Source organism: Drosophila biarmipes, chromosome 3R (assembly GCF_025231255.1).
Source record: "Drosophila biarmipes strain raj3 chromosome 3R, RU_DBia_V1.1, whole genome shotgun sequence".
Taxonomy (NCBI): Eukaryota; Metazoa; Arthropoda; class Insecta; order Diptera; family Drosophilidae; genus Drosophila; species Drosophila biarmipes.
The window spans coordinates 29,669,929-29,682,658 of record NC_066616.1 but is presented as its reverse complement, the minus strand read 5'-3'; the positions used below and the strand labels follow the sequence as shown (position 1 = coordinate 29,682,658).

At 42.8% G+C, this 12,730-nt stretch overlaps 2 protein-coding genes across 3 annotated transcripts in view; both read left to right on the top strand.

Moving 5' to 3' along the window:
• LOC108025031 (RYamide receptor) overlaps positions 1-12,724 on the top strand; it is a 63,407-nt gene extending 50,683 nt beyond the window's left edge. Inside the window, exons 5-8 of one of the 2 annotated variants that reach the window (XM_044091000.2) lie at positions 11,469-11,537; positions 11,645-11,882; positions 12,234-12,325; positions 12,596-12,724. In XM_044091000.2, coding sequence (XP_043946935.1) covers positions 11,469-11,537; positions 11,645-11,882; positions 12,234-12,325; positions 12,596-12,634 — 438 coding nt within the window. In that variant the 3' untranslated portion in view covers positions 12,635-12,724. Of the gene's footprint in view, positions 1-11,468; positions 11,538-11,644; positions 11,953-12,233; positions 12,326-12,595 lie in introns of both variants that reach the window. The other variant, XM_044090999.2, reaches the window with a different exon arrangement.
• On the top strand, positions 2,037-3,890 carry LOC108025232 (uncharacterized). The gene is made up of 3 exons (XM_017095579.3): positions 2,037-2,150; positions 2,249-2,664; positions 2,720-3,890. The coding sequence occupies exons 2-3, from the start codon at positions 2,364-2,366 to the stop codon at positions 3,295-3,297; spliced, it is 879 nt and encodes a 292-aa protein (XP_016951068.1). The 5' UTR covers positions 2,037-2,150; positions 2,249-2,363; the 3' UTR covers positions 3,298-3,890.
• Positions 12,725-12,730: the final 6 nt, after the last annotated feature.

The window sequence follows — 12,730 nt, the reverse complement described above, 5'->3', positions numbered from 1 at the left end:
GGAAAAATCCATCCGTCCACACATGCATCAAAAGGCGGAGTTGCCAAGCTTCCACCACCCCCCAACAGGTGGTAATTACCCACGAGTCGTTTGTCAAGTGTCGCTTATGAATTGCCATGATTCATAGGCACTCGAGCTTAATTGCCAGGATTGGAGAAATGCCCATTCCATTAGCTGCAAAATATGAGTAATCGAGTGGGCTCGAATTCGATGTCAAACAAAGATGTGATGTGTCAAAAAGTGAAATACGCCTATTGGTTTTTGCGGTGGTAGGTGTTTAGACTGTTAAACTGTTAATGAAATGTTCACTTCAGCTACTGTATTTTTCTAGATATTTATTGTTGCCCGAGGGGTTCATAACTCCACCCCCCATGGCTTGCCCCCTGAAGCTCTTTTTATCTACTTTTTATGATAGTAAATTTGTTTGCTACTATTTTTGCTTACCTGTTTTACTGAAAATTTCTTCTGATAAAACCGACACAATAAAAATTAAAAATCGCATCGAATCGCAGTGTGCGGAATACAATGCAATGGCTGACCTGAAAATCGCTATCTAATTGAGTAAGTGCTGCCTCGGTTTTTGTATCTCTGTCACCTTTCTCTGCTTTGTATTCGGTTCATTGGACGTTAAGTTAATTTCATTAGACTTAACACAATTAGCCGGCTGAATACAAAGAGTCGAGTGATAATATTACGCACAGTAGGGGCAATAAAAAAGTCTGGCTTTTAAAGCGATTTTTATTTTGTTTGCAATGACATCAAATTGAGTTACGCAACACCTCAATTCTTTAAGCCCGAACTGGGAAATAGGGGTAATAAAGTCATCAAGGTAATGGAAAATGGTGAATGGCAGCGGAAAAAAATGATGATTGATTCGATGGCAGAATGATATTTAAAATCTGAGATACAAATGAAAATATTAAGTATTTCCCAACCAAATATGTATGGAAACATATTGATGAGGTGTGAAAATGGCTCTACCCAAGCACATTTTTGGCAACCCCACATTATGACCCATTCCCTTGGCAGTTTCCAAAACAAATCCCCCTGAAGAGCTAACATTATGTGTGATTTATATGCCATGTCTCGAAGACCAAGGATGTCTGGCTGTAAATGCGATCCCGCCTGGCAATTACTTTCGCACACCAGACACGACCAACCCAGTTGTATCTTTATCGGTACGGAGAATCTACGGATCGCAGGCCTCGCACAGTGGCACACTTACTTACCTCGCCAGTCTATGGCAACTGGCAATCACAATACATCACGGCACGTATTCGCATTTGTCATATACGAGGGGTAGGAAAATTACCTCTCCCCTTCCCAGAAAGCAAACAAAAAACACAATGCCAGGCCCGAGCTCCGAAAGACACACCTCAAATTATACGAAATTGCCATTGTTTGGCGTGGAGAGGTCCCCACTATCCGCAGTTTTCTTTCGATTTTCACTTTCGTTGAGAGCAGAAATGTGCGGAAAATTAAGCAAATCAAAAATGTTACCCCAAGGAAAGCCTCCGCTCGGCTGGCCAGCTGACGCTCAAGTGCGGGATCGGTTTCCAGCTTCAGAAACATCAACCCAGCAGCGTGGAGAGCGAAAGTGCACGACACTGGGCTCTGGGTCTCGACTTCATCTGGCCAAAACGGCGGGCCTGGCCAAAAAGAGCCGCTCGGAGAGAGAAAGAGAGCTCTCCAGTACATCCGACAGCGGGAAATCGGCGGTGCTGTAATACGTTGATTGTGCGGTAATTTCAGTTTCACTTGCTGCCATCCCACACAAACAGACTTCAGCGTTAACCCCACAGATGCAAAGAAACAGATACAGCCAGAGATACAGATACTTGTGCGCACAGAGACAAAGACAGATGGCCGAGACAGCGGCTCATTATTGGCCTGCTCGCCACGCATGCGCAGTGCCCAGAAAGCAAAGTCGCATCATCATCATCATCACCAAGACCGAAAGACCGAAAAAACCGAAGACGCAGGCCGAAACGGAGACCCTCTCGCAGATACAACGGGGTGTCTATGTGGTGGTGCCGTGCATCTGGCTGGATTTCTGTATAAATTGGTGATGCGGCTGCAGTGGTTCGTCAGTGAAGCATTTGATTTGGTCTAATAAACAGCAGCCGAGTGCAATCCGAGGATTTAGCAACGTGAGGCACCCTAAAGGCTCCCAGAGTCCTAGTCCCAACTAAATCACCGTTTTGTTTCTGTTTCCCCCCAAAACGTACACAAAATCTATAAACCACAGACCGAGGATTACTGTGAGATTGTGCCAAGTGCTAAAGTGAGTGCTTTGTGAACCGTGTGAAACCGCACCTAGAATCCATTACCCATACGCACCGTTGACCCGTGACTGCGCAGCCATGAAAGCCTTCATCCTAATGTCCTGCCTGGCGCTGGCCGCCGCTCGTCCCGAAGCGGGCTACAACTACAACCGTCCTGGTGGCGGCGGTGGCTCCGGCGGAGGCGGATTCGGAGGTGGCTCCAGCGGAGGATTCGGAGGCGGCTCCAGTGGAGGATTCGGCGGTGGTTCCAGTGGAGGATTCGGAGGCGGCTTCGGCGGCGGTAGCGGAGGAGGTGGTGGCTTCAGCAGCGGTGGCGGAGGAGGTGGTGGATTCGGCGGTGGCTTCGGAGGCGGCTCCGGAGGCGGCGGATTCGGCGGAGGTGCGTCACTTGGCTAAGTTTCCTCTTTGGAAAGCTATATTTTGTGTATCCACAGGTGGCAGCATTGGCGGCTTCGGAGGCGGCGGCGGCGGCGGTGGCACCACCCTGGTGCAGAAGCACATCTATGTGCATGTGCCGCCACCAGAGCAGGAGGAGGTGCGTCAGCGCCCCAACCTGCCCGTTGGCCAGTCCCAGAAGCACTACAAGATCATCTTCATTAAGGCGCCGTCGCCACCCTCGTACCAGGCTCCGGTCATCCCGCTGCAGCCGCAGAACGAGGAGAAGACCCTGGTCTATGTGCTGGTGAAGAAGCCCGAGGATCAGCAGGACATTGTCATTCCCACGCCCGCACCCACGCAGCCCTCGAAGCCGGAGGTGTACTTCATCAAGTACAAGACCCAGAAGGACTCCAGCGGCGGCGGCATTGGAGGAGGCATTGGCGGAGGCATTGGTGGCGGCATTGGCGGTGGTATTGGCGGTGGCATCTCCAGCTCCTCTGGTGGCTTCACCCAGACCAACACTGGCGGCGGCTACACCACTGGCGGTGATGCTGGCTTCGGTGGCGGCGACAGCGGCTCCATCTCGGCCCCGTCCAGCAACTACGGACCCCCCGGAAAGTCCGGCCCCTACTAAGAAGGGAAGATCCTCAACCCATCGAGAACTCAAAATTGCGAACTTCGAACTCGGCCCAAGCTGCTGACTAGTCCTGTCGTTGACACGCCCCCAAAAACTCTCACTCGAGAACCACATCATCCGCATCACATTAACCATCCCAGAGAAACACACGATCTTCGACCCTGATTTATCTCAGACCTGCATAAACCCTTTACTCTCTAGAGGGGGCGGCGCTTTCGCCCGCGACTTTTGTACATAATACGTTTCCAATTTTCCGATTTCCACTCATCCCTGACTCTTCACACCTGTCCATTCTGCGCATCTGTACATTTTCACCTGAATTTTCAACTGAATTAGAGTCTAACCTTCAGCCCTGCCTGGAAAATTCTATTAGCTAATAGGCGACGGGGGCGGGTTCCTTGGATGGGAACCTCCCTTGGCGCCCGGAAGAGCGAATGATGATGACGATTTGTAGCAGAAGATGATTTAGCGGGGCCTGATGTGCCCCATACATATAAATATATATTTTAATTATACTAGGCTTAAGTACTTTATGCACAAATAAAAAAAACAACGGTGACAAAATTACGAAAAAAACACAATGGTATTTTTATTCCAAATGGTAATCAACGGGATTAGCCTTTATCCTTAGCTTTTCCTTGCTCCGGTCATTATCCAAAGCCTAATTTACCCAGTGGAACAGGAAGTTAAATCATTTTGTGCTTTAAAGCGAGAGTTTTTACTCTGAAAGTTAGGACCAATTAAAAAGTAATTTCCTGCCATTGCTCGCATACCTTCTTGGGCCTTAACTTCAAAATATTGTGGAAAAGGACCAGCAATTTGGGTCCTTATAATTAATTTGAATCGCTTCTTGGCCAAGTTTTCCTCTTAACTTTCGGCGGATCAACTTTAAAACTGTTTTAGTGGCTCTAGTTGCACATAGTTGGTACTGATAGTTGGCGCTTTATTTTAATCACAACCTCTGTTCAGAGGCGGAGATATGATCTCTCCCCTTCGGTTCGTTAATGACAAACTGTTGCTCTGGTTTCTTGTCTGTCATTACCAGCTGCTTTTAAAATCTCCGCAATCTCAATTTACTCCGTGTATTTTTGTTTACTTTTTTCCGTTTTATTGCGCTACAATGTTTTAATGCCTTAAGTACACAGACAGCATTGGCATTGTCATTGTCGACCGAGCTTCTTTTTCTCATTTTCGCCCAACTTTGGCACTTTCACTTCGCCGCAATTGTAGCTCTTTCGGCTGCTGTTACCTTTAACCCACAACAGCATTGTTTTTGATTCAAAATATAATTAAGATGAGTTTTTATATCAAGAAATTTTTCCATCTGTAATAATTGGGATAAAGAAATTGAAAATTAATAATCATATTCTTTGGGAAGACCGATGGCCAAATAAGTCTTCACCAGTATACCCTAGCATTTCTAAGTCAATTTAAATAATATTTTATTTTCAGAAAAAATAATAAAATCCAAAGAATATTTATTGATATTATAGCCCTTCCTAACACAGTCCCATTATATTGGAAGAAAGCGAAACCTGCCAAATGGCCCAAAATGGGTTAACCAGCTGCTGTTGTCTTTCTTACATAGCTACGGTTTCAGTTAAATTCGGAGTGTGCCGCTGCCTTTGTTCCCAGCCTCATATTTTACTGGCATATGCTTCGCTTCCGCCTGTCTGGGCCAAGACTGAGCTGCTGCCGTTGTTTCTTGCCACGGCTATAGGTTTAACTATAGTTTTTGTTCGCGCAATCAATGGCAATCCGTCATACAAAGCTTTGCCCTGCGGCTCACTTCGCTGGAGCTCAGTCGAGCCCCTCACTTTTTCTATTTATTTATTTATCGGAGAAGATATCCTAAAGCTTATTTCCAGTAAAGGTTTTCTATTTGAACAAGGATATGTATAATGCATCCCTTGAATACCAGTTGAATTTACAAAAAGATTCTTAAATTTCTTGCTGGTAACTTCTATATACTTATTTCGAAATTACTTCGTAAGTAGTAAGGGAAATTGAATTTGGATAATTTCCAAAGTTTCTTCAACATGCCTAATTACTTCTGTCTGACCGTGCCAGTTCTGGGGGTCGTAAATTGAGTAAAAGCACTGAAATTGATGCACCTGTCTGTGCACGTGTGGTCTATGCTACGCCCAGATATTCCTAGTTGGCTCGTAAAAATTCGAACGTGTTGGCCGCCTGGCCAATTGGCCAAAATAGGAGCACAGAGATGCACAAAGCACCCGTAAACAGGGTTTTTCATGTGGGAAATTGTTCGGGCATTGTTTACTGTGGAGGGGTAAAAATACCAATGAATCAAACATAGGTAGATCCAGCCCAGAAAACAAAACCGCCCACTTGCAGTTGGGAAATTTGAAAAGTTTCACAGCCCACAACATTGTCGCTTGGAGCTCTTCCCCTTTTCACTCTCGGGACTAACATCTGCTTTTAAATCAGGTCCAACAATTTGCATATTACTCATATAAGCCAAGTTACAAAAAAAATTTGAAAGAAAATAATCAGTTTTTTTGTCAAAAAAATAAAGACTACGTTTTTTACCAAAAAATGACACGTATTTTGGGCGAAACAACGATATTAATGGTCCAAAAATGGAATGTCATACCTTGTTGAACTCGTAAAAAAATTTCTAATCAATTGGCATTCACAACCAAAAAAATTTTTTCCTGACCAATTTTTGCAAAAAATAACGATGCTACCCCTTGTAAAAAAGTCAAAATTTGTTAAATTTTTTAGTTTTTAGAATCAGCCAGAAAACTATTGCGATCAATTATTCAGATTGTTAGCTGTCCAAAACAGTACGCGTTTTTGGTTTCGGACCATTTTTGACCAAATTACTTCGAAAAAAGTCAAAGGAAAATATCAGTTTTTGCCAAAAAACTAAGAGATTCACTTTCGTCACAAAAATAATCAGTATTTTGAGCGAAACAATAAAAGTAATGGTCCTAAAATGGAATGTCATACCTCGCTGAGCTCGTAATAAAATTTCTAATCAACTAGCATTTACACCTAAAAAAAATTTTTTCTGACCAATTTTCGCAAAAAATGACGATGCTACCCCTTGTAAAAAAGTCAAAATATGCAAAAAATTTTATTTTTTAGATTCATCTAGAAAATACCGTCATTCAAATATCTAGCTTGCTAGCTGTCCAAAACAGTGCGCATTGTAGTTTTCGGACCATTTTCGACCAAGATATACCAAAAAAGGTGAAAGAAGAATACCGTTTTTTTCGTCAAAGACTAAAGGTATCACTTTCTTTGAACTTACTTCACTTTGAGGTCCCTGAAAAATAAAAATTAGAATAATAAGAATGAATGAGCTAGCGAAATACCCGAAATAAATGTCAGCAAAAAAATATATGTTCCAAGGGGAGCAAACACAATTTATGGGGCAAAGGAAAATGTTTAAAATTCAATTTGCCGGGGGACGCAGGGCAAACATGGAGCAATTCGTGACGCGGACACCGAACAGTAAATTCTTTTATCATAACCAACGACCCCTGATGACCCTCTTGTCCGTGGTCCCACTCTTGTCCATATATATATGGCGTGGCGTAAGCGGAACAATTTTATGACCTTTGCTTTTCACTCGCTGGGCGTTTTTGTTTTCCTTTTTTTGGTGAGTGTTTTTCCCGACTGCCAGAGTCACGCCCACAAAAAATCCCAGTCGCCACATTTCCGCGAGGTCAACGCAAACAGTTGGGAGGGTTTAAGGGTCGCACTTTCGGTTTCCGCGTTTAATTGACAGCTCCGAAAGGTTTATGACACTCGGGGTGCTTTAATTAATTGTGCGTATTTCTTAGGCGCCCGCTTCCTGCCACGCCCCCTACTCAAGGAAGGCGTTTGGGTTAATTATAATGTATGTAGGTCGTAAAAGTAAAAGTCGGCTCACGTACGGCTCACTGGAAAAGCACCAAGTGTCCGTCAAAACCGTCAAAACACAATTGGCTTAACTTCAGTCTCTTGTATCCCCCAATATGGCTTACTCAAAAGCTCGGGGAAATGTAACACTCATTTTCCTGAAGGAAAACTCCCCAGAAACTGGTTGCTTCTGCTTTTTGGCGGTCAATGTCCGTTGAAGCTTTGTTCTCAGGACATATAACAGAAGTCCATTTGCACTCCGCCCTTTTTGTGTTTAGCTTTTCTCATTTTATTTGATTATTTTTATGGCTTTTGGATTTTTATGGTAGTTTTTACTTTGTGGTAGTCATTAAGTTATTTGGTTTAAATGGCTTCTGTTTGCCAGCTTAGAAAACCAAAATACTTAAAGCCTTCTTTTATTAAGTGGTTTTCAAGTTCCAAATAAAATAATATAAAATACTTCAAAATTCAATTCAGGAGTCGATCGAAACTCTTAAAGCCAAAAGTACATTTATTTCACCACAAACTTTTGCCATAAATTGCTGTGCAACTAGTTGCTGATTAGTTTTGCTGCCCGCCCAGCGAATTGTTTAATGAGCGTTTGATTTTTGTCCATTTCATGAATAACAATTTAAGACCCGGTTGCCCACCTCAACTGAGTTTCGCTCTGTGGCTTTTAAATTAACAAAAATATTACCTACTTTGCTTCTCTCTTTTTTCTCTGGCACTTTCGCAATTGTTTGGCAATTAAAACCGGGTTCAATTACCAGAGGCCCAGATATGCGGGTGCCCAGGGGTCAGTTGTTATTACCGGGAATTGGCCAAGATAACTTGGGGCACGAGCTAAGCGATAAGTGAAATGGATTGATAAATGGTTGTAAGCTGCGAAATACCGGAGCCTGGCCCTCTGATTGATCTGGTTTTATTTTCAGAGGAGAACCCGTTTCCAACTCCCACGCAAAAAAGGAGAGATTTTGTGAATGAAATGTTGCTTTCAATTTTCTGCAAGCCGCGTTTGTTTACTCACCATTGGCTTTCAATGGCATTAAGTTAAGTAGTTGGCAAAAAACGAAAAATAATAAAATTAACAGACTCGCCCAAAAAAGTGCAATCAAACCTGTTAATGCGATTACCTCGCCTCTTTTTGTGTGTTACTTTAAGTGATCTTCTTATTTTTTAGGAAAAAATCTAGTAAATGGTAGAAATAAATTAAATCCGGAGAAACGCAAGATAAACACGCAATGTAATAGGAGTTATCTAACAAATATGTTTTGCCTACATTGAAGATGTTTGCTTGCATCATTATTTTCAGGAAACCCTGCAACTGATAATTATTATTAATTGCAAGATTCTATAAGGCTTCCTGGTGTCAATAATGCCGCCATTAAAACAAACTCCCGGCACTTAAAAAGCAATCAACTGCCCAGAAGCCTGCCACATTAATTAAACAAACTAAAAGGCCAGGAGCTGGTCCTTGAACTAGGCACCATTTGGCCCGAAACGGACGTGTTGGGAAATTTAATTAGTGAATTACTTGGGGAAAGGGACTGGAACGGAGAACGCTTTGCACCTCATTACTGACAGCCTTTCTTTTTCAATCAAAGTAGAGCCCTCACTTTCGAATCAGCTCATTTGTCAGCCTAAGACTTTGATGGCCCAGTTCCTGAAGCCGCCGCCCCATTGTATTTTGTGGGTGTGGGTCCGAAATCGTTTTGATGAATTACAACACCGATGTACTGAGCCGCGAACATGAGCTCATTTTTTATGTAAGCCCAGACGCGGCTTTGGCTTTGATGGGCGGACTCGGCCGTAACCGCCAACCGGTTCAAAACCAAAACAAATCGCCGAGAGAGCCAGGCGCCGTGTGATTGCAGCTAATGCCGGCAGACTCCGCAGCCGGCAATTAAGTCGTGGAACTGTCACAGCCTCAGCCGAGGTGGCCAAAACAAACTGCCAAAATAAAGATGAAACTAGAGCCGCGGGGCAAGAAACTCTAGCCGGGCCGGCACATATGACATATGGTAAGCGAGTCGACACTCCAGTTGGCCGAGGCACCAAACCGAGACTCCTCGAAAGGCCAGATGATGTTGCAGTTTCCACCCACAGTCACCAAAAGCACTGGAAAAAATAAAGGATAAGTCATGGAAATTTAATAAAGTTTTTTAAAATATTTCGAAAGCACAGAAGAAGAGATTATTAATATTTTTGAGATGTGACTTATTCATTTTTACTGACATTGTGTCTCAAAAACATTAAGATATCTAACATATGCTTTTATCTAAATCTTATTAAAGCATTAGTTTTACTTTCATATAAAAACAAACAAATAAAATAAAATATTTAAAAGCATTCTATTTAATAATTTTTATCAATATTTTTTTGTAACTTAGAATTATTTTAAATTTTTTATAAATGTATCTATCTTACCTGTGATTTTTGACTTTATTAAAATAGGATTTATCTTTATACCTCTTGTAATTTAGCTGCCTCATGAAAAATGTATTAAAACTGAAAGGGTCTGCCCATTAACTTTTTATTTCGCCACATAAATATTTAGCAAAGCGAATTTGATTTATTTTTCTCCTGTGTGGGCACAGCGAAAGTTGGGGGCAGAGTTCATTAGCCGGCGGACACATGCTCGGGCCAAAGGTCACCAGTGGCGGAGACGCCTGTCCAGACGTCAGGGGAACAAAAAACATATAAAGAAAAACAGCATGCACATATTTGTATAAACATTCATTACGAGCCGGCTTGGCTTCGCTGTGTGTGCTTCTCGAGTTGCTGTTTTGACGCGCGCACAACGCGGCGTATACTTAATGTTGACACTGCTAACACTCCCCGGCTGGACGGCCAACTAACGAGGCATTAAAACGAATCAAATGGCCTCATTGAGCACTCGTTAACTCTGCCCAGAGACCGGCAACTGGAGCGGGAAAATGCAGCTGAAATGGGAGAACCAACCGGCAACAAAGGCAACCAATAAAACGACTTGGCTTGGAGTTCATAAAAAGCTATTGCCATCTTGCCCAGCGGAGAACTGTCGCCAGATGCACCCGCTGACTGCGGAAAATAGTCAAGAGACTGGGGCTCACAGCCAAACAGCGATTGAATCTTTTCATAATCCCCGCCATTGAGCAAGATTCCATTTACAGTCGCACTTCCCCGCGATTATGCCATAATATTTGCATGTAAATATGATTCAATTTATACCCTTGCCCGTCTGCTTGTTTCAGAACTCAATTCTGATCTCGCATATGCTTCGTTTATTGGCAGATTATTGCTGCTTTTCATCATCCACAGCCATTTTTCATCCGTCTGGCTGGTGAAAAAAAACCTGACGGTTATATCAATTCCTTTACATTTAAAATTAAATAGTATATTTAATTAAGTAATTTTTTTCAAGAATTAAGAAAGCTTACTAAATTTATATTCATCTTAAATTCTTAAATATATTCTTCTGGCTATATATCTTAAAATATTTTTGAGTGTAATACTGTGCAAGCTGAGCTTAACATCTTAATCGAGGCTTTGTCTTACGCCGTAAACCTTTATGTCTACTCATTTTTTCAGGTGGTCACGTTGAAGAGACGTGGCCACTGAGTTCATCGTTAAAGTAAACTATGCCGTCATATTCGCCATTCTGTCCCAGGTCGATGGTATCTCCTGGCAGATATAGCAATCCAATCTCACCTGAATTGGGCAACCTTTTATAGCCCTTGTGATATTAAAGCCCTGTGAATCGCTTAGTGAAATTATATAGGTAACTAGGCAGGACAAGTAGGAAAACCTTAGCTTATGGATTTTTCGCTTAACCTTTACGTGTCAACTGCCAACTGGAAAAATTATTTTAAGGAGATGAAGAAATTTTATAGGTAACTCGCGTGTATGAAAAGGAAAGTAACACTTTCAATGTTTCTGTTGCGAATGGGGAAATGTTTAACATTTCCTACAAAGCCTAAAAGTAGGCCCATATTAAAGCTCTCACATACCCAGATTTTATTTTGGTTCCAATTCATAATTGCGGACCAGCATCCTTAGACTTAAAGATGCCCCCATAAAATTAGTTTGGAGAGGCCATAAAAGCGAGTCACTGCCTCCTGATATAAATAACTTGAACTGGTTGACCCAGTTTTATGGTGGGAATTTTTTACGGCTCGGAGGTCTAAGATACGGAGAAATTTCGCCACATGCGTGGTCGGTCAAGGTCGTAAAGGAAACTTAGGGCTCAGGGATGGGTCCTATAAATAGACTTTGGGCTCTTGTGTCCCTAATCAGGCTTCCCCCTCGTTTTCTTGCAGATGATTAAGATGATGCTGACGGTTGTGGTTGTGTTTACCTGCTGCTGGCTGCCCTTTAATATTTTACAGGTGCGTATGCGGTGATTAAATAGATTAATTGATTTTCTTTATATTTAGAATATTTTGCTTTCAAAGAACGCTTAATGAATACTGAAATCCCCTTTATCTTCCCCCAGCTTCTGCTGAACGACGAGGAGTTCACCCGCTGGGTGCCGCTGCCGTACGTGTGGTTCGCGTTCCACTGGCTGGCCATGTCGCACAGCTGCTACAACCCGATCATCTACTGCTACATGAACGCCCGCTTCCGGGGCGGCTTCCTGCAGATCCTGCACCGCGTGCCGGGCCTGCGCCGCTGCTGCTGCCTGACCCGCTACTTGCGGAGCGGCGGCGGGGAGCGCAGCTTCGAAGCTACCGGTGAGATGCCCATCAAGTACCATCGCCAAGTCGGCGATGGCCTAGTCAGGAAACCTAAGATACGCATTAGGTGCTACCCCCCTTCACTTAGCATATCCGTAATGTTACGATTTTCCATCTCTGAGTGTGTAGAAGGAGGCCTGTTGCTCTCGATCTGGAAGATGGTATCTGTAAGATACTATCTAATAGTTTGTTACTTTCTTCCTAAAGCCTTGCATGCAAACCTAGAAGCACGCAGACACTCTTAAGCATGAACTGCACCTATAGCATTTTCCCGTTGATTGATGCCAATTTTGACAACCTTTTCTGATATGCATCTTTTGTTTTCACGCACCATCGGTGGAAACTTAGGAACGGGCACAGCACTTCACCTCAATCGTATGAACACGTCCACCACGTACGTCAGCACCCGTCGAAAGCAACGAGCGAGTTCTATGCGAGCGGTAAGTTAAACAACATTTCAATGAATAGTCACTAAAAAAATAAGTCCAAAATATAGTAAATATGCAGATATTTTTGTTTTTAAATTTTTGTTGAGTCTTGGCTTTGAAAAAATGTTATATAAAATCAATCTATGATATATTTTGATATCCGAAGTTTATAATGCTGAATAACAAATATTCTATTAAAATATCTTCTTTCTAATTCTATTATAATACATTTATACTTACCTTCGCTCCCTCCATTTTCTTATCATTTTCCTACCCCAATAGAGCCCATTTTCATGTGCCGAGACGTCAGTGTTGCGGTAGCTGCCAATGCAGATAGTGAATCACCTGTCCGGAAAGTGGGAAGCTCAGGTGAAATTAATGCGAATGGAAAGTGCACCGAGTTCTGAGTGCAAACCC